The 22,747-nt window shown below is 44.1% G+C and overlaps 1 protein-coding gene across 1 annotated transcript; it reads right to left on the minus strand.

Annotated features, from left to right (window-relative positions):
• Positions 1 to 4: 4 nt before the first annotated feature.
• Positions 5 to 22,560, minus strand: niban2a (niban apoptosis regulator 2a). The gene is made up of 14 exons (XM_089020586.1): positions 21,526 to 22,560; positions 19,520 to 19,650; positions 18,821 to 18,949; positions 18,626 to 18,731; positions 18,143 to 18,310; positions 8,623 to 8,738; positions 7,243 to 7,347; positions 6,702 to 6,864; positions 6,410 to 6,597; positions 6,184 to 6,339; positions 2,336 to 2,449; positions 2,134 to 2,241; positions 1,939 to 2,050; positions 5 to 1,836 (listed from the first exon to the last, which is right to left on the minus strand). The coding sequence occupies exons 1-14, from the start codon at positions 21,578 to 21,580 to the stop codon at positions 1,028 to 1,030; spliced, it is 2,460 nt and encodes an 819-aa protein (XP_088876712.1). The 5' UTR covers positions 21,581 to 22,560; the 3' UTR covers positions 5 to 1,027.
• Between the last annotated feature and the right edge of the window lie 187 nt (positions 22,561 to 22,747).

Here is a 22,747-nt window from a genome sequence, read left to right on the forward strand (position 1 = left end):
AAAATATAGTTCCTGAAATAACTTTATTAAGCAATAAATGTTTGTACATTTTTCAAGGTGATAAAAACAAAGCTCTCGATCTGGAAAAGCACAACCACACACGTACAGGAATAAATAAAAAAGGTGTTCGAACACCCTCCCTCCCAACGTAGACCGCAAGGTATAGTTGAACCATTTAAATTATTGCACCAAAGGTGTCCAGACAAATACGCCAAGAAGCAATAGGTGATTTTACAATCAAGCGCAAGCTATAAAAAGGTTTTAAAAAAAAGAGAGAAGGATTTGCAGCTCTCTTCTCAGCATCCAAGATAAAACTGAATGTTGGAATTGGATTGAGTGCAAAATGTCGTCCGCATACGCTAACCGTGTTTCGTGTCATTGTTTCTAAAAGTCTCTCGACGTAGAATTCAAAACGCCTTTTTTTCCTCCAGTGAATAATTACCAATTTGTTTATCCCACACGATGTGAACGCCTGAGCCCAAACGAATGGGGAGAAATGTGCTGAACTAGACACCCGTAACCTTTGATCCAATGTATTTACAGTCAAACTGGAGAACAAATAGATAGAAACGCCAAGAACGTTCCCCTATGTCGTCGATTGAGATGAGACATTTTAAAACGTCCGTCCATTTAAGACTTAAATTTTAAGTCAATACCTGCGAACGCGATCGCTTAAAACGCGCATCAAGTCTACATTATGAATACAGGAAACACTTGGAAAAATAGATGGAATTTGACAAACTGTCGTTAAAAATGAGAGTTGTACTGTAGCGCCCTCTGCTGTCGGCAACGGCGAACTACTGTAAACATATTGCAAAATGGCTGACATCCCAATCGACCACAAGGGTGTTTCTTTTGTCCTCAATCTGAACAGCTAGCATTCAGATTATTACTTAACACCCCACCCAATAAATGACGCATTCAGTGTCATACACAAAATACGAAGGAAGCCTGCGTGGGTGTTATACGTAAAAAATGGTCTTTGAGGGTGCGCAACGTCAACAACGCAACGATGATGGCGGTCATCCTACGCGACAACCACGTCCATTTCTACAGGGTCAATGATACGGTCCTCGCCATTCGGGTTCTTTTGGGCAGGTTGAGGCTCTTGGTGCGGAGCAGAGTCGTTGGCCGCCGGCGCCGCCGCCGGCTTCTGCGACTCGGATTGAATGGAGGAAACCTCGGCAGTTTGTTCCTGTACTGCTAAGTCGATTTCTTGAATGGCGCTTTGAATGGCCGCTTCCTCCTTATCGTCTTGCGCTTCCTTGTTGCCGACCAATTGCTGGAGGATGGATTGCGGCGATCTCTTCTCTTGAGGAGACCTCGAGGGGACGTCTTCCACCGAGGTGGTGACGTGGCTCACCTCCTCCTCCTCCTCCTCCTGCGTGGCGTCGATGCCGCTCACGACTGTCGCCGTCCCGTTGGATGTGTCGCTCTGGATTCCATCCGGCAGGACCACTTCCTTCATGGGATTGATCAGGTTTCGGATTTCGTCCACGCTATCTGGGGATTTGGGAGCGTCCTCGGCCGGCTTCTCCGTATCGCCGGACGCTGTGGCGGCGTCTTCTTCGGGGATGAGTTCGACCCCCGGGACTTCCAAACACGACTCGTAGGGCAGAGGGACTCCATCCAGCTGGATCATGGACACCACCTGCTTGCGTTTGTTCCCAGAACCTCCGTCGCCGGCGCCGCCTTGGGATTGACCGTTGGCGAATTTGGTGGCCCAGTCCACCGGAGGGTTTTCACCAAGCGCTTGGAGGTCGGGGTCACTGTTGGTCAGGACAATGCTGTCCCTGTAGAGATTGTGCCTCCTCTGGACGGCAGCCTCCTTCACGGCTACATGACGGGAACACAGGTGGTTTTTTTTTTTTTTATTGTGTCATCTACAAAATGATCAACATTTCAAAGGGGACGTCATAAAGCTTCATTGCTCCTCACCCATCATGATGTCCTTTGTGACAGATTGCAGCACCGCCTCCTCAAACAGATTTTCCACAAGCAGGAAAGGGGAGAAATCCTCAAAGATGAGTTCTTGAAAACGTGGCAGTTCCTGAGAGGGGTGGGGCAATGGACACAGGGCTCACTTTTTGCAACACTTCATGACGTCATCACACTGCCTTGATGCTCGTTTACCGGAGAGCAGGACGGCGCCAGCTGCTGCAGCATGTAGGGGATGATGATCTGCAGGAGGGCCTCCCTGAAGAACTTCTTGCGAACTGTGCTGCTGTCGTAATCGTATTTCTGCAGAGAGAAAGAGAGAGAGAGAGATAGAACAAATCATGACAAATGAAACTTTTTTAAAAAAGGATCCGCTTTGTTTTCCTCTCCACTTTACCTTGAGAACCCTGTCCTGGCACCCTTGAATGATTTTACACATGTCGTTATCTCCTTGGGCGGCCAAAGATTGCTGCAGCAGCTGCTCAAATGTGTGGACGGCATTGTCCATTTGCTGTCCAGAAAAAAAACAAAAAAACCACAAGATGTCATACAGTGTATAAGGCGCACCCAAACGCCTGCATTTTCTTTAAAAAGATGACCGTGCGCCTTATATGTAAAGTCAACAGGTCTCGCATCGACCGACAGCAGCCACTGACATCATCCCCTTCCCAACATAGAAAAAGTAGTGCGCAACTCACGCCTCTATTGTAATAATAATAATATATTTCATTTATAAGCGCCTTTCAAAACTCTCAAAGTTACTTTAGGACACGTTTTTTCTGCGGGTGAGCAGCGGCAGCCACAAGCGCCAGCGTTCACTCAACCCGGAAGTAACTTAAATCGATAGAAAGCTAGCTAGCCAATCGATAGCCAGCCAGCCAGCTAGATAGTGAATAGATAGATAGCGAGCTAGATAGCCAGCCAGATAGCTAATAGATAGCAAACGGTAATTAAAAATAATAACAATAATAATAATTGTATTAAATTCATCCTGTCTACTTGATATCTAACTTAAAACAGATTATTTTGTTACAGACGAATGCGGAAGTATACGCCGAAACATGTTAGGTAATTGAACACCTAAAATACACTGTCAGAAAATAGTCTGTTTTAAGTTAGTAATAATAATAATAATAATAATAATAATAATAACAGGTCTCGCAATGACTGTCAGCAGCCACTGACATCACCCCCTCCCCCATATAGAAAAAGTAGTGCGTCACTCGCACCTCTACTGTAATAATAATATGAATACATTTCACTTATAAGTGCCTTTAAAAACTCTCAAGGTCACAGGATACATTTGTCTGTTGGTGAGCAGCGGCAGCCTCACGCGCCAGCGTTCACTCAACCCGGAAGTAACTCAAATAGATAGAAAGCTAGCAAATCGATAGCCAACAGAGACCTAGTAGCCAGCCCGCTTGATAGTGAATAGATAGCTAGCTAGCCAGAGCTAATAAATAGAAAATAGCTAGCAAATAATAATAATAATAATAATAATAATAAATGTAGCACATTATAATCCGGTGCACTTTATATATGGAAAACTTTGGAAATGTACCTATTACATAAAAAAAATCTGCCATTGATGGGGCGCCTTGTATATGAAAAAAGTTCATTCATTGGGGGTACACCTTATACCCCGCTAGGCCTTATACACTTGAAAATACGGTATTTTCATATTATATTTGGAGAACTATTATCAATGTATATATACAGTAAAGTCTCGTTATATCGATATTCAAGGGAGTCCGAAAAAATATCGATATAACCGGGACTATCGATATATCCGACCCTGTTTGCATGTAATTTTCTCCGTGCGTGCATAGAAATAGTATCGATATAACCGGGACTATCGATATATCCGATATCGATATAACGAGACTTTACTGTATATTCGATTTGGAAAATGTTTTTCATTCATTGAAGGTATGGTCCGTTACACCTTATATATGGAAAAGTTTGAAAAGACACCTTTCATCGTATAAGGCCTTATACGATGAAAAATACGGTATTTTTATATTATATTTGGAATACTGATCCAATTATATATGCTATTTCAAAAACGTTTTTCATTCATTTAATATGTGCCTTATAGTCCGCTGCACGTTATATAATAATAATAATAATACATTTAATTTACAAGCGCCTTTCAAATCTCTCAAGGTCACTTTACAGTCACAGATTAAGTTTTTTTTCTGTGGGTGGGCAGCGGCAGCCACACGCGCCAGTGTTCACTCAACCTGGAAGAACTCAAATAGATAGAAAGCTAGCTAGCTAATAGCTAGTTAATAGACAGCTATCCAGCTAGATAGCTAATTGATAACTATTTAGACAGCCAGCCGGCCAAATAGCTATTAGCTAGTTAATAGATAGCCAGCGAGCTAGCTATCTAGCTGGACAGCTAATAGATAGCTAGATTAACTCATTGCGGAAGTTGAATCATGATTAGCTTATTGAACAATGGTGTTTTTTTGCTACTCTAAAAAAAAGATACATATTAATCAATAATCAGCAACTAATATTTCACCAACAAAATAAAAAATGTCAGGGCTTAAATGACAATTATTCAGATGACTAAATCCCATGAGGACAGGTTGAATGCTTTTTTTTATTCTGGCGACTACATTTTGTTTTGGAGCGTGCAGGGGGTTATTGTTTTATTTATTCGTTCCACTTTTGGGGGTATTTGCTCATTATTCTTGTTCCATAGAAAAGGTTTGAAAATACACCATTCACTGCCTTAGACACTGGAAAATATGGTATTTATATACAGTAAAGTCTCGTTATATCGATATCGGATATATCGATAGTCCCGGTTATATCGATACTATTTCTATGCACGCACGGAGAAAATTACATGCAAACAGGGTCGGATATATCGATAGTCCCGGTTATATCGATATTTTTTCCCACTCCCTTGAATATCGATATAACGAGACTTTACTGTATTAGATTTGGAAAACTCATCTAATTATATATTATACAGTGATACCTTGGCGTACAAACTTAATTGGTTCCCAGACAGTGTAAGGCGAAAAGTGTGTATCCCAAAAATTAATTTAAAATGACAATAATCCGTTCCCAGGTTCCCATAAAATATAATTGTCTACTTTCTTATTTTCTAAGCCTTAAAACTACACAAAATATACCTTATTTTATGTATAATAAATGTGCTATGGTATTATAATGTAGGAAATAAACTGTACAGTATAATAAAATCGTTTTATTTGCCTTTGTGATGGCCGTTGATGGCTTGATGGAATGGAGCGGCCGCTTTCATCAGCATTGAACACTTGATGAGGAACGTAACCTTCTTCTTTCACCATCTTGAGGAATGATCCCTTGTAGGTACTTTCTCTGCCATAATTTTACCTAGTTCCTCATCAATTGTGTTCTGTTTAGCTGGGTTGATAGCTTTTTGCATCAAGTGTACAGATGGCTTGTGCGGGTTGTTTGTGGAGCCTGATTGATGAGATATTTTAACCTTGCAGTCTACACTGCCATTGAACTCTCTCACTGCCGTGTGCATGTCTCTAATGTTTAATCCACATCCCCTCACTGCTGCGTTCTTGACCAATCACGCAGCTTTAACCGAAGACTTGGAGCGGGGAATAGAGGACAAAAAAAAGTTGGCAGCCATTTTCTTTTTGGAGAACGGCTTCACTCTGTCTCTGTCTGTAACCCCCCCACCCCCCCACCCCTGCATTTTTGACCAATCACGTGGCTTTAAACGAAGACTGGGGGAAGGGAATCCAGGACAAAAACAGTCGTCCGCCATTTTCTTGTTAGGAGAACGGGCTCGTTCGCGAACGACACATCACTCGTGGCAGCTGCGTGCGTATCCCGAAAAATAGTTTGTATGCCAAGGTAAAATGTTCATAAATTTAACGTTCATAAACCGAAAAGTTTGTAAGCCAAGGGGTTTGTAAACCGAGGTATCACTGTATTTGGAAAACGTTTTTCACTCATTTAACATGTGCCTTATCGTCCGCCGCACCTTATATATGGAAAAGGTTTGAAAAGACAGCATTCACTGTGGTTGTGCCTTATACACTGGAAAATAGGCTATTTGAGTGTGATAAAATGTCACACTGGGCCACTAACAAGCAACTGCAAAGTCTCTTTACTGCAACTGGCAGGTTCCTTGTGAGCCACAGTGACAGCGCTTCAACTCTTGGCAACCTGCGAACATTCCAGAGAGAGCAAGAGAAAAAAAAAGTCAAAGGCTCGATGACTTCTCACCTCCCTCATGAGGATCTGAGCCCTGCTGACAAATACGCAAGGGCTGGAGACATCAAAGCGTTGCTGCAGTCCCTCCAGGTTGAGCTCCTCCACGTTATCGTAGCAACTTTTCATTTTGACCGGATGAAAGGCCAGCATGGAGAGCTTCTCCAAGTGCTGTCAAGAAACATGGATGAGGTGCTCCCAGACAAGAAATGAGGCCCGCCCTGAGCAACGTGCGCCGTACCTGCGCCAGTTTGTCTTTGTCTCCTCCGTTCAGCAGGTTCTTGCTGATGTCCACTACCTCCCGGAAGAAAACGTCCCTGACCTCGGCGAAACCTCGGCTGATGGGCTCCATCAGAGCCTCCAAGATGGAGTTGATGTAAGGTTGGACGCTCCTCTTCAGGACGGAGTCTGCTTTGGGTAACACCAGGCCTGCGCACCGTCGCGGCGCACCAGGGGGGAAACGGACGCGTGTTATTTACCTTTATCTTTATTGACGTCGGTCGGTAGAGTTGAATTGGGTGAGGGGGTGTTACCTCGAATCTTGCTGCTGACGTGTTCTTTCGATGCGATGACCTGGTCCATGTCCGTTCGCAGCCTGGCGTCCAGCTGGACCTTCCGAGTCTCGCAGCTTTCAACGAGAGTTTCATACTCGCTGGCAGCGTGGGACAAAACTTGCCGGTAAACTGCATCCGAGATCTACAAAATAAAAGCACATCAAATCAAAATAACATTCCATTGAAAAAATAAAGTAATAGTAACATGAAATTACATTAAATTAGAATAAAATTAAATGAAAATGAATTAAAATAAAAAATAACTAAATAAATATAAAAAATTAAAAAATACAATAACATAACAAAATAATACAATAAAATAAAGCCAAAAACAAAAAACAGAAATAATAAAAGTAGAAATAAAATAAAATAAAAACATACATAAAAAAGTAGAAATAGAAATATTAAAAATAGAAAAAAACAACCAAACAAAATAAGCGTAGCATGATAATAAGCAACGATTCGCATTCTTCTCATTGTAGGTGAAATTCTGTTTTGGAACAATCTCCCAAGAACTCACAAACATCCAATCTCTCTGCCTTTGCTGCATCTTCCCTTTCAAACGAGGACCAATTGCATTTCTCACTTCAGGATGGAGACTTTCCATCACCAGATTTGCCAGGATCTGGACGGACACACACACACACACACACACACACACACACACACACACACACACACACACACACACACACACACACACACACACACACACACACACACACACACACACACACACACACACACACACACGCGCACACACACACACGCACGCGCACGCACACGCACACGCACACGCACACACACACACACACACACACACACCGAGTAAAGTCAGCTTCATTGTCAAATATGTTTATGATGCTACATAGAGCAAAGATGACATTTCATTCCTCTCAACTATAGTGCAAACATGCAGCGGATTGAAAACACACAGCTAAAAATAACATTTCCAATTGACGGCGGCTAAATAAACACACCCTTGAATCAGTCAGTTGCCATTTCCATTTTGAAGTTGGCCTCCCTTGTTTTGTTTTTGTTTTTTATTTGCTCTGAGGGTGCGGTGGCCTCCAATGTGTTGAAGCACGAGACCCAAACAAACAACAAAATCAACTTGAAAAGACACAGTGTGCCCATTCAGATGAAGGATTCAGAGACAGGAAGTAGTACACGGTCCAAAACACACACACACACACACAGAAACCCCAAAATGTGCTTCAATGCGTTGATCGACCGAGTTGCCATTTTGGTTTTTGTCGCTGGCGAAGAGTGATGGAGGGCTTGGCTTCCTCCTGCCGGGAGGCCGTTTGCATGGCACATGACACATGACATGGACAGGCGGGCACATGGCCCGCCTGTCCATGTGCAACGCGAGCGGAAGCGTTTTTTGTGTGTCTCACCCATTTTTGTGAAAATGCAAATAATGGAAGAGCAGACGGGTTCATTTAAATCGTGCGGAAATGCTAATGCTGTATTTTCATGATTTGTGTTTGTTTCAAACAAATGGACTTAAATATAACAGTTCCTGATGCCTTCGAGTCAATATCGGATGATCTTTTTCATTTGTGGAATAGCTCAATATGATCTGCGTATGTTTTGATAGGTGAACCCACGCAATTGGGCAGTTAATAAATTTGAGGCAAAATATTTGTCGGCCATTTCCAAAACAACTCAACAACATTCCAAACAACTCTTTTCCTAAAAGTTTGTGCGGCTGTCAGAATTTTCATGGAAAATCTCGCCATTGTGTTTACAAATACTGTTTTTTTTCAAATTTGCCTAATTTATAATATCCAAATCTATCACTCATGATGCTAAAAGTTCTACATTATGAAACGACTGTGGCTTTCTGGAGGCGTAAAAAGCAGGATGAAAGATGAGGTAGAGTGCCCTACTGTACCTGTGAAGGGGTTCCGCACATCATGTCCCAGGTCCCATAGTGGCCTTTGGCTTGTCGATGCAATCTGACGCTGTCAGTGAAGGCCGGCGTCTGAACAGTGCAGTCCTCCGGCAGACCTGAGGGGGGGGGGGCAAGGAAGAGGCCCGATAGTCAACGCAAAGCAAAACAAAAGCAACAAGATTCAGGAGGAATTTTCGTTGAAATATAATTATTATCCATTCATTCATCTTCTGCCGCTTATCCGGGGTCGGGTCACGGGGGCAGCAGCTTCAGTAGGGAAGCCCAGACTTCCCTCTCCCCAGCCACTTCTTCTAGCTCGTCCTGGCGGATCCCGACGCGTTCCCAGGCCAGCTGGGAGACATAGTGTCTCCAGCGTGTTCTGGGTTGTCCCCGGGGTGTCCGGAGGCATGCTCGGAACACCTCACCAGGGAGGCGTCCTGGGGGCATCCTAAGCAGATGCCCGAGCCACCTCATCTGGCTCCTCTCTATGTGGAGGAGAAGCGGCTCGACTTTGAGCCCCTCCCGGATGACCGAGCTTCTCACCTTATCTCTAAGGGAGAGCCCGGACACCCGACGGAGAAAGCTCATTTCGGCCGCTTGCATCCGGGATCTCGTTCTTTCGGACGCAACCCATAGCTCGTGACCATAGATGAGGGTTGGGACGTAGATCGACCAGTAGATTGAGAGCTTTGCTTTGTGGCTCAGCTCCTTCTTCACCACGACAGATCGGTACAAAGTCCGCATCACGGCAGACGCCGCCCCGATCCGCCTGTCGACCTCTCGCTCCCTTACACCCTCACTCGTGAACAAGACACCCAGATACTTAAACTCCTCCAACCTTTTCCGACTGAGAACCATTGTCTCAGATTTGGAGGTGCTGATTCTCATCCCAGCCGTTTTACATTCGGCTGCGAAACGCTCGACAGAGTTGGAGAGCTCCACTTGAAGGCCCCAACAGTACCGCATCATCTGCAAAAAGCAGAGATGCTATACTGTGTCCACAAAATGGAAACCTTCAACGCTTCGGCTGCGAACTGCGACCAAGGGTGTCCTGGTGCCACGTGCACATATGGATACCCTTATGTGTGAATAAATCCCTAATGTCTCCAAAGATAATGGGTACACTGAACTGCTGTTTAGTCTACATGCACAGACAACAGTCAGAACCCGTCCCCTCACCCGAAGGCGAAAGGAAGCAACCCTTTCGTCTACCGGGGTGAATTCCAACGTAGAGGCGGCGAGCCGGGAGGCAATAAGTATGCCGACACCCGCTCTACGCCTCTCACCGTGGGCAACTCCAGAGTGGAAGAGAGTCCAACCCCTCTCGAGAGGGCTGGTACCGGAACCCAGGCTGTGTGTGGAGGCGAGCCCAACTATGTCTAGTCGGAACTTTTCGACCTCATACACCAGCTCGGGCTCCTTCCCTGCAAGAGAGGTGACGTTCCACGTCCAAAGAGCTAGCTTCTGCAGCCGAGGGTCGGATCGCCAGGGTCCCCGCCTTCGGCTGCCGCCCAGCTCACATTGCACCCGACCCCTCTGGCCCCTCCCATGGGTGGTGAGCCCTTGAGAAGGGGGACCCACGTTTCCTCTTCGGGCTGAGCCCGACCGGGCCCCATGGGTGTAGGCCCGGCCACCAGGCGCTCGCCAACGAGCCCCGTCTCCAGGCCTGGCTCCAGAGATGGGCCCCGGTGACCCGCGTCCGGGCAAGGGAAAACCAAATCCATTAATGTTTTTCTTCTTATGGGGTCTTCTGAGTCGTACTTTGTCTGGTCCCTCACCCAGGACCTGTTTGCCATGGGTGACCCTGTCAGGGGCATAACGCCCCAGATAACCTAGCTCCTAGGATCATTGGGGAACACAAACCCCTCCACCACGGTAAGGTGACGACTCATTGAGAGGTACAATTATTATATATTTTTTTTTTGAATGACCACCATTCATGTGACCTATACTGGGCAAAGTATTATTCTATTTATTTTAGATTAGATTAGCCTTTAATAGTCTTACATTGGAGAAATTGACATTTCACAGCAGCAAATTGGTGAAAGGAAGAGGGAAGGATAAGAAGAAGTTGAAAAACAAAAGTCAGGGGCTGCTCTCAAGCGACTCTCGTGGCGCCATCTTGAAGTCAAAACAAGAAAATAATAAATATGACAACGCAAAGACACAGACAGTCATTCAATCCGAAGAACTTACTGCGGCCTCTGTTGCATGAAGCAGTTCTAGATGCAAAAGGAGAGGATCAAATCATCCTTTTCACCAGTGGATCAGGGACGTCACGGTGAAATGTGCACATCTGCTACAAGCTAAGTCTTGAAAACAAACGCGAAGCTGTAGCATCCATTGACCAAACGAGATTGTGCCACGTAAATCTACTTCAATTTCAAGCCGCGACCGTTCCATATACGCATCGACACTCTGCGCTTTTACTTGCACACAAATATACTCCGTATATATACTTTTTGGAAATATGGCCAAAATAGCTCTGACCTTTCCTCCCTCTAACTTGTGATATCCAAAGTTTCCATAAGTGATGACAATGATGAATCTGTGTCTGGAAAATAAATGGAGAGCGGAACACAATCAAAATTAATTGTTAAGCTACTCAAAAGAGGAAGATTTCTTTTTTTTTTGAGGGGGGGTGTGTGTGTTCACATGGGTTAATGACACACCCAAAGGACCGAAAGAACTGCGCTGAAACAACAACCGTGGTATGTTTTTTTTAGGAAGTGACTTTGTGTCATGTGATGTGATGAGATTGAACTGGCTTGAGTATGCCCCCCCCCCCCTCGAAAAAAAAAAACAATAAAAAAAATACATAAAAATATGCAGCCCAGACCGCAATGCAGTTCGCCCGTAAACCAAATTCCTCTCCTACAATAACACCAGTCACATTTGCTTTTCAAAATAAAGCAATGTCACTCCGACCGGGCCGATGTTTTGCGATAGCAAAGTCTGTGACGCCGAGGAAGCTGAAAAAGTCAGGAAGTGAGTCAGGAGCCGTCGGCGGGAGGGGGCAGGGAGAGCCCGACGGGAAGCTGACCCCCCACCAGATAGCTTTGCAGCAGTGATGGGTGTTAAGGGGGGGGGGGGGGGGGGGGGACCAGTGGAAAACGCTGTGGAAGGTCACGCCGAGATGCGAGAATCCCACACAAACAGACGCCGTGGCGGGTTTCCACTTCTCCAGTGAAAAGCGTCAAAAGCTTGCTCCTATTTGATTTTCTGAAAACGGCTGGGGGTGTACAACGTACAACCAAGGCAAGCAGAAACATTTCATTTTTCATCAAAGGAAAAAAAAGCAGCGCAATTCACCCCCCCCCCCTCCTCCGAATGACTGAATGAATACGTACTTAGCGAGCAAGTGCGACGATATCTAAGCCACTGCTAATTTGCCAGTGGAATGAGACGAGCGACGCATTGACAGGGCAAACCTGTTTTAGCTCAAAGTCGCCGTCGACTTTTATCCAGAGTTCAATTGCTTTAACAGACGGCAAAATGCAAATCTTATCTTATTTGTTGAGCTGATTAATTACATTTGCCAACGGCGCGTCAGTCTGACTCTATTTGTTTGGACTCCTGCCTTTTCCTCCTCACATTTTACGTCTCAGTTGTGATCCCTTCGCCATGAAGTTGAACGGCGAGGCCATCCAGTGGGCAGCGAGTACAAATAGAACATGTGGCAGCAATTATGGCCGCATCCATTTGGAAGTATTTCCCGATCTGCACTCCGAGGATGCAATGTGGAGCAACAACATTGCCATCCCAGGCAGGCTTCTTCAAGCCCATTCAGTCCACAATCTGTTCCAGAATCCCAGCAAACAAAATGATTGTGAAAGGACTTTTTTTTTGTGCGCCCTACGGTTGTTACGCAAGATTAAAAAAGATGGTCAACGTACATCAACAAAGACTTGCTTCATGTTAGCTGTTAAAAAAAATAAAACATGTGAACATTTAAAAGAAAAATAAATAAATACATTAAAATCAAAATTAAAATAACAATAAATTAAAAATAACATAAAATAAGAAATTCAATAAAAACAAAATATAACATGAAAAAATACAAATTTAAAATGAAAATACAAATAAAAAAATACAAATCCAAAAAAAATCAATTAAAGTATAAAAATAAAATATAAACTATAAATAATTAAATAAAATTGCATAAGAATACAAAAAATAACATTTTTAAAATAAAATAAAAAATAGAAAATAAAAAATAAAGATCGGCCTGTTGAACATAACCGGACTACACACAGATGCTGAATTAGCAGCGTTCTAAAAACGTGGATGAGCTACAAAGTGTTCATGATGTAAGTGAAAACAATGACCTCATTGTCGAGAAAGCCCGGCGATGCGATTGGTCAACCCCCCGCCATGAATGGACGCCTCAGAATTAAACAGCGGCAGGGATGTGTCCTGCTGACCTAAATGTGCGGCCTTTGCAGTCGGCACGTTCAAGTGCCATTGCGGCTTTGTCAACTCATTATGCCACCCAAAAAAAAAACATCAATTCGAATTTGGTCCCTCATAAAAAAAAGGAAAAAAAAAAAAAACAGTTGACACTTGAAAAAAGGGCACTTATCTAACTATGTGAAAAGTACCGCGTGCTGTGGAGACGTGAGATAATTCTCCCTTTTGTGGCTTTTTCAACATTCAAACACCCATTCTTTGGTCCCAGGCCAGAATCGAATACTTTGGTCTGGGCGCCGATGCCGTCAGGCTCTCATTTGGAGTTGGGGGCCCCAAAGAGTTCCCACTGGCCTTCAGAATGCCATCAATCGCGGACAACTCTCCGCTCCCATGTTGCTACTTCAACACATTGGTTTTCCTTCATGCTCTTCCACACACATCACATAGAAGAGGTGCAAAATAGCATGGCTAGGGACAAAGGAAATACAAGTGTGGACAGAATTAGAAATCGTCACTGAAATAAGAGGGAAAAATGACCCACATCGAAAGGGAAGGCTAAAAGGCCATGTTAAAACGGATGGCGGGCCAGGAATGGTCCCCGGGGCCTCCGTTTGGACACCACCGATCCATCTAATCTCCAATGCACTAAAAGAGGCAAGCTTTGGACCGCTAACAGACAGCTTTCCCTCCCGAGCCAACTCCCTTTTAAATTGCCCGCGTGGAGGGCAGGGGTCACATCCATAAAGTCATTTTATGACTTTAGGATGCCTGTTCTGTTTTCTCGGAGGTGAGAGTGGGCGCGGCAACACAGGCCCAAGCCACTCCACATCGAGGCAATTGACCTCGGCGTGCCGAAGCCATGGCGGAAGACAAATACGGTCCCCCGCTCGCCCCCCCGACGCCATCTTGAAGCCCACATGGAATGTACGACGGGACTCGCTGAGCGTGCCCAAACAGGTCGTAAGGAGGAGTCAAAAAAACAAGACAGGCGAGCGAGGCTTGCTTTTGTTTTAGGAGAAAAAAAAATGGACGCGCTGCTCGTTCCTTTCAAGCATGGACAGCCGAGCTCTGCTTTGGGCAGAGGAGATTAAAATAGAAAAGACGCATGGAGACATATCCAGATTCAAAAAAACGTTCACATACACACAAATTTGCATCATTTATGCTCACAGGCACAACATCATGATACAAAACTCTGGTTTTGCCTCTTCTTGGGGCTTCGGTAGAAGAATGAGCCTTTGCTAGGTCTCTGTAAAAAAAATTGGCCTGGACTTTAGAAATCAGGAGTCCGCCTTTGTTTATTTATCTATGTATTTATTTATCTACATATCTCTATCTATTTATGAGTTGTTTATTTATTTATATATTTGTTTATTTATTGTTTATTTATTCATCTACCTATTTCTCTATTTATTATTTCTCTATTCGTTTATTTATCTTTATTTATGTATCTATTTATGTATCCATTTATTTATTTATTTATTCATCTATATATGTATTTATCTATTTATTAGCTGTTAATTTATTTATCTATTATCAAAAAAAAATATTACGATTATTGACCATGAATGTATCTTGAATCAAAGTCATTTCAACTCTAGCCAAATTGTGCGATTGTGAAACAGCCGAATATGAATATGATTTAAAGATAGATAGACATGTCATGTTTGAGCAGCATGGGCTGTCAACACACGATTGAATGAAGTCGGCATGGCCGACCGACTCCTGGAGGAACCACAGGCTGACAAAAAATGCGATGAAAGAATGTTTGTGCATCCTCGGGCTTGTCTCCATTTCTAATGTGTTCATGGGAGAGATCGGATATGAATTTGAGATGGGGGCAAAACCGCCAACGCAACTCACATTTTATGATGGCGAGGAACAACGGGGATGGGGACAAAGGATTGCAGCAATTTGCACATTCACATTTGTTTTCCCTTACATTTTAATTGTTTTCCTTTTGTTTTTGTGGGCGGGGCTTATTTTCGGGGTTCAACCCTTTTAAAGGACAACCGACACCTTCGTTGTGTCCATAATTTGTAAAATCACTTCTACTGAGCGTATTTTGCAAAGATTCCACCACATATAGCTATATTTTACATTTTAAGACTCACACTGAATCTTCCGGAAGTCTTGGTTTTGAGTTGATGATGGCCCCCACGTGACGTCACGAAAGGAACCCCCCTGACCGAGAAAGCCACACACAATGCATTTTGGGTACTTTGTTTGGGCTGAAAACTTCGTGTTGATCTGTGATGATGGCGAAATTAGAAGGAAAACACATAAATAACGCGATGGTGAATCGTTGTGTGTTGCACCGAGACTACTACAGTGAGACCTCAACTTACAAACACCTCAACTTACAAACTTTTTGTCTTACAAACGTCAAATTTATGAAAATTAAACCTTATAATAAGCACTATTTTCATAATACACACCGCCATGGCTGGCGGAGTGATCTTCGGCGGAAGCACACGACCGAACAGCACCAGAGGTTAATTTACCAACAGTCCTTATGGAAGGTGACTCTCCTTCGATAAGCCATTAACAACCATCAAAAAGGTAAATAAAACTTTATTTTACAGCACAGTTTATTTCTTTGATTAGAGTCGTCATGTAATGTGCCTCTCTTTCCAAACAGCAATTCCCTTTGACCTTCGACCTCCAACGCCATTCCATCAAGCCATAAATGACCATCACAAATGTAAATAAAGTGACTTTATGATACAATGCAGTGTATTTCTTTCATTACAATACAATTGCACATTTATTATACATAGAATAAGGTATGTTGTGTGTAGTTTTAAGGCTTATTTAGTTGAAAAGTATATTTTATGGAAACCCGGGATTCCTATTTTAATGGTTTCCTATGGGAATTTTTTTTTTCGAGATACACACTTTTCGCCTTACACACTCTGTCTGGGAACCAATTAAGTTTGTAAGTTGAGGTCTTACTGTATTTGATACTAGTTGACACAAATTCCCAGCAGACAAATCATCTCATTTCCAACGGAGCTTGGGCGCCATCTTGCGCATTTTCTGGGACGCTACATTTCAGTCCAGATGCCTCAAAATGAGACGGAAGAACTTCTGTAATCAATTGCAGACATTTATGCTCTCCTCATCAGAACTGTTTGAATCATATTCATAACTGGATGAGTAACAAGAAAGCATCTTCTCCCAATCTGAAGCCATTGTTTTGAATCGAGAGCAAGGCAAGACGTCCTGAACTTCTGAAACTCGGCATATTCGAGGTCATTTTGAAGCAGTTTTGGGACACTTGAAGTCATTTTTATTGGTGTTTTGCATTTGACTAAAAATATCAGCCTGCATGTTTTGCGTATTTTAGAGGCTATAAAGCGTTTTTCTGATGTCAGTTAGGAAACAAAAAAAATGGTGTCGCTTGTCCTTCAAGTGAAAATGCATATTGAATGTATAGTTTTTTTGGTGACAATTTTCTGTGCTTAAATAATAATGATAAGAAGAAGAATAGTTATTCTTATTAACTCATTCACTGCCAGACGTGATAAAAATGTGTTTACTCCAGTGGCGGGATTTTTGGCATTGTCACTCCAATTCCAGCACCCACACAATATTGGCTTTTAGGACGACAATTACACTCTCTTCTTTAATCAGACAAAAAAGTTACTTCCCAAGTTAGCAGGGCCTGGCATTATCTGACCTTGAAATAGAAAATACAATATCAATTACCTGAATATATTTGGGAATGGCAGTGAATGAGTTAATAATAATAATAATAATAATAATAAAGTAAATGTCCTATTACTATGATGAATGTATTTTCCAATGCATTTGATTATCCGTCAGTTAGGTTGGGATTTTCACAATGATTGTTTGCGCCGCTTGGGACAGACCGTCCACGGCACAAAGTGTTGTGAATTGAAGTTGACCCAAGCCTCTTTCTTCACTACTGATGTCCAGCTCATGATTTATGACATAACATGATTAAAAAAAAACAGTACCCCTTTGTTCCCTGTCTTTTCATTTCTTTTTTTCTCCACTGTTGGACATTGCCCGAGAAGTTATAGCTCTGAGCTTGGAAACCCCCCCTTGACCGCAAGAGCGTGACAACCAGCTTGCAATCCTTTTTTAGCCAAGCGTGCGCCACAAAGCCATTTGGAGACGCTTGATTTATTTGAACAACAACAGCACAAAGGCCCCTTGATAGAGATGAGACACAATCAAAGTTATCATATTGAAAAGTTTCATGTTGTGATGTGCTTCGTGAAAATGTGTGACGAGAATACACAATTGAAGCACAGAGAAACCTGGGCTCAATCTGAATTAAACAGACACAGCCTGTTAACCTGTCATCTTCATTTCGGGGATCTAGCCTTGGACATAATTTAGTACTTGGTTAACTCCTTCCTTAGACAGAATTTAGGACTTGAAAGTCCCTCGCAGGAAGAGCTCATTAGCGGGGTTACAAATCTATCGGTTCAGGGAAAAACAACCCATTAAAATGTCTATGCTCTATTGTTTCTAGCTTTTGGCGCTTGGGACATCCAGGGGCGTGGTATACAAATCAAGAAAACTATGTTTTCCTAATGTATTACTTCAATTTGCATTTACTCTCTATAAATAGCTTGGCAGAGAGTTGCTGCATAATTTGGGCGTCTGTCTTGAATGGCTACGTCCCCTGCCGGCAGTAAAAGACAATCTTCCTGTGTTCGAGCCTTTGTCCACAGTGTCCGACCGAACATCTCTGACACCCCTTCAACAAAACGTGAAGACGAGACATTAAGAGTCCAACGTGGGGAGCAACGTCAACGTCTTTCAACACTCTGAAATCACCTCAACAATCCATGCGATCCATTTCTGACATTTTGTTGCCACAGTGAAGCGGCGGATCAAAGGCGCCTTTGCCACTGCGTATCTTACCTCACCAGCAATTCCTTTCATGACTGGTTGTGCATAATAATCATCTGTCAAATATTTACACTTCCCAAGCTTCACACACCCATTTTTTAAAAGTCAATTTGCATCCTCCTTCCAACAAGCCCGCGCTTGCTTGACAGCAAGCAACGGTTGGACAACGTACGTCAAACTGGCAACGGGGTTTTTGTTGTTGTTGTTGTGTTTCTCTCACCGTTGTTACAATGGCGGACGCAATCTTGCAAGACGGCCTGCCACTTTTGTTGCTCCTTCTCGGTCATCACGCAGAAGTAATGGTGGCGGGCGTACGGGTGCCATAGGATGAGCGGGAACTGCGTTGCGCATCGGATAAAAGGATTGCTGCTCGATTTGGCTTTGACGTCTAAAAGGAGCAGAGGGAGAAAATTGCAGTTAGAAAAAGGCAACCGCCTGGTGCGTGCTTTACATGCCACAATTTGGCTTCAGACTTCAGCGAGCATCGTGGAATTGCACCAGTTTGAGTTGCTTTCACCGGCCGAAGAAAACGATCTGGCGGGCCAGACGTGGCCCCCGGGCCTCAACTTTGACGCCGGTGTTCTACTTAATGATACAATTTGGACGCTATGATTTGACACCACTGTGACCTTTTGCCATTTTTCAGCAAGCCAAGCATCCCGAAATTGTGGGTACGTTGCGTGAATGTCAGCGGAGCGAATACCTGGCAGGCTGGTGTTCATCAATTCCATGTAATCTTCAATGGAGGTGAGGGCCTTGTAGCCGGCACAGTTGATGCTGACTTTGGGATGAAGACTCCGCTCATGCGCCTTGAAAAGTGGCCACATGAAAATGAAAACTGTGCACGTTGTCACGAGCGATGCGAAATGAGGCCAAAGAGCAAAGGAAGTCAACCCACCGATTTGCTCTCATAGAGGTTGATGGTGTAGTTGTTTGGCACCGATACAAAGCGATTCCTCCACTTGCGATTGTCCTCCAGGTATTGGAACAAATTCCCCGAAAAGATCGAACGGCCGGCTAACGGATCCTAGAAAAACAACAGAGAAATGCGGACATCTTGATAAAATGACCAAAAGGTGGAAAAACATTTCTGCCGTGGCTTCTTCATTCCGTCGCCTTCAACTCATTTGCTGCCATTCCCAAATTTATTCGGGAATTGAAAAGATGACGTAAAGCGCCATTTCCCAATTTGTTTGGGTTTTGTTGTTTTCATGCTTGGGTGCCGATAAAGCGCTGGCCACGTCCTCTTTTCGACAAGTATTTCCCATGTTAGCGCTTTGGTAACGCTACAGGTGTTGTTAAAGTGCTATACAAACCAATATGGATGCATTGTATTGGTTTTTTTTTTGTACAGCTGCCCCCATTTCAAGGTCAGATATAACTCCAGACCCATATAACTTAGGAATTAACTCTTTTTTTCTGATGAAAGAAGAGCGTCTCAAGTTTCGTACGCTGAATTGAATGTTTATGTAGTCCCAAAAGTCAATATTCCGCAGATGCTGCAATTGGAGTGAAAATGACAAAAACCCTGGCACCGGAGTGGACACGCTTGTTCAAATGTTTCTCTGACCGAAAACCACCTTGTTTGGGTACTCGCCTTTCGGTGTAGCAACTGCGATTGCGGCCCGCCACCTCCTTCGATCTGGTAGCGGATGCTGTTGAAGAGAGCGACGGCGTACTGCTGCTTATACACGTCGCCAAACTGTCTCATCACATCTCCGGTTTTCGCTGCAGGACGAGACGCAAAATGGAAGATAGTCACAACACATCAGCAGACGCGGAAAGTGACACTTCATTTTAATCTCCCACGCATGTTTTGGGGGAATGTGGGAGGAGGAGACCCGGACTACCCGGAGAAAACCCACGCAAGTGCTCAGACACTTTGGACCATTAACTCAGACTCGTAATTGTGGCAGATCTTCTAAATACTCAAGAGGAACTAAACTGTGATTTGTTCTTGGAAGGGAAAACAGGAAGGAGGGAGGTGACCCGAGGTTGAAGAGCAGGCAGGAAAGTGCTGACAAGGCAACACTGGTGTGAGAAAAATGCAGAGTCAAAAGCAAACAACGCAACTTGACGAGAGTGCCCTGTGTTCGACTTCCAGAACAGCGTCAATCTTCAAAGGCAACGACGACATCAAGACATTTGCAGAAATGCACACATCATGGAAGCTTATTTTGCTTCCGATGGCTGTGTGTTGCGCACTTCCCACAGTATTTTGTTAGCTAGCAAGATGAAAACACAGTGCTGAAATTCTGCTAAAGCTGCCAGATTCCGGAATCCTTTCAAGACAGGTGTCAAAGTGAAGGACGGAGGGCCAAATCTGGCCTGCCACATCATTTTATTGGGCCCGTGAAAGCAAATAAAACTTGTGAAAGTACATGTTCGCGAGATAGCTCTCTTTCTATTCAGTCAGCTGGCTAATCTCTTACATCACAGGTGTCAAAGTCAAGAAGGCCCATCACAGCACCCCCCGCGACCCTAAAGATGATGACGAGGTCTGGAAAATGGATGGATGGATAGATTGAATGGCTTTTTCAACCTAAATTCACTCATAGGGATTTGACAAGGCTCTTCAGTGCGTCACTAATACTTGTCTATATTTGGACTCTAAATTGATTTTTTTTCCCCGTGACTCTCATTTAGCGGTTTTTTTTTTTAAATTGGCTATTGTTTTTGTCTGTCTCTCGTGACTCTAGTGAGGATAAAAGCGGTCTGGAAAACAGATGGATGGATAGTGAGAAAACATAACTGTAGTTGTACTTTCAGTAAGATGTAGCATCCGAGCAAGTGAGGGCTGACATCGTTGGATGAACACGACTACACGCACACGCGTGCAAAACACCCAAGGCAAAGAAAAAATATTTTCTTGTGTTGACATGGCTCAGAAGTGTAAAAGAAACATCACTTTTGTTCATGTGTGTCGTCTAATAGTTTTCAAGACCGAGTCGGATTCCAAAGAAACGTCCACTAAATAAGATGAATCATAAAACGCGTTCTTGTCTTTTTAGCAGAGTTGTTTCTGAGAGGCTCTCCTGCCGAGCTCCCTTTTTCTTTCCGAGGAGGTCGTTTGGAGGAGTCGAAGTTGCTCTGCGCTCGACTGGAATCAAATTCCACAGAGTGGAAGGAAGCGTCCCGCAGTGGGAGGTTGTTGGAGACTCAAATAGCAGCCACCACCAATTTATACAAACACGCTTCTCTTTGGGGAAACCTACTTATTATGTCTAGCAAAGAAAGGCCCACAGCAAGAATCTTTCCGTAAGCTTCAGTAAGACACAGACTATGCCCCCCCACCAAGAAATGTGATGCTTTTGTATCGGCACAGGTGTTGACGTTTTGAGCGATACGCTAATAGTAGCAGAAACATTGAAAGAGCTAACGTGGCTAAAGAATCCAAAGAAAGACATTCCATTTTCATAGATATATTCTGGTCACATTGCAACACCTCCTCCCCCCCTTTGGAAAACTGCAAGCAACGATTGATTTATTGGGGGGGAAATCCAATGAAACAAATGTGAGACTCAAAACAAAATGTCGTTCCCGTTTCGCTTGCATGCTAAAAAAACGAGAGGGTGCCGTGGAGGCACTCCCTCCTCCGCATACCTGCAATCATCTCCCGCTTGCCTTCATCCAGGTGAGAGGAAACCACGTCCCCCATGGTCGCAGCAGAACCCCCCCCCCCCAAAAGACTCGATGACAATCCGGAACCGGTTGCGGGCGTGTTTGGTCCGGGTTGACGCTGGTGGCGAGACGCAATTAATTATTCGCCAAAGGGGAAAACTTAAAACGTCCTTGCGAGGGGGAGCCAGCTAACGCTGACGACTGTCTTGGCTGCTTTGGTTCCGAGCACACTGGGCGAGGTGACAACACCCAGGCGGCGGCGGCGGTGGCGGTGGCGGCGGGCGGGGACGAGAAAGCGGAGGAAGGAGGAGGCGAAAGCCCGCTTGCGCTTCAACATAGGCGAGCCGCACCTTCTGGAAGGCATCACTGGTCCAACGTGTTAAGGCGGCCCTGCTTTGGGTGTGGCCACGAGCTGCACGGCTTCTCCATAATCACCAAATACTTGTTAGCGTTCCACACTTTTGTTTGAAGATGAAGGCCGCGCGGACAAGCTCTATGAGGTTTGAAGATGTCATTTCCCTTCGCGGCTGACTAGCCATCAACTTGGGCAAAATGTACACACAATTCACGTCCCTTTAGACTTATTCCGAATTATGACGCCGCTCGGCGGCTCCATAAGGACGTTTGATTCCATTGTTTCGCCAGGAAACATGAACTGATTTGTCCAGTTTCTCCCTAACGCATATTATGATGTGATGGCGGAAAGATATATGCTGCCCCCGCGTGGACATTCTTTCGCATTACAGGGACCGGTGAAAGTTACTTGAATTTGTCGTACTCGCGCGTTGGATAATACATACAAGACAATAAAATTGATTTATGCGTCGTCATCAAACGGGGAGTAGTTTTACTTGATTTGAATTGTGCATCGAATGAGTTGCTTGCTCTGTAGCCACAGGGGGGCACAAGCCAGTGTCCTCTTGTGCCGCTCCCAAGCCCGGATAAATACAGAGGGTTGTGTCAGGAAGGGCATCCGACGTAAAAGCTTGGCCAAAATCAAACCTCTGAAGATGGAGGACACCGATTCGCTGTGGCGACCCCTTGAAGGAAAAAAACGAAGGAAAAGAACAACGTTACGGTGCCGACGACCATTTTGATATCTAAGTTACTTCCGGGTTGAGCGAACGCTGGCGCGTCTGGCTTGCCGCTGCTCAGCCCAAGAAAAAAACATTATGTGACTGTAAACTCCACTGTGAGACTAATA

This window comes from Hippocampus bargibanti, linkage group LG18 (assembly GCF_051943395.1).
Source record: "Hippocampus bargibanti isolate YZ-2025 linkage group LG18, ASM5194339v1, whole genome shotgun sequence".
NCBI lineage: Eukaryota > Metazoa > Chordata > Actinopteri > Syngnathiformes > Syngnathidae > Hippocampus > Hippocampus bargibanti.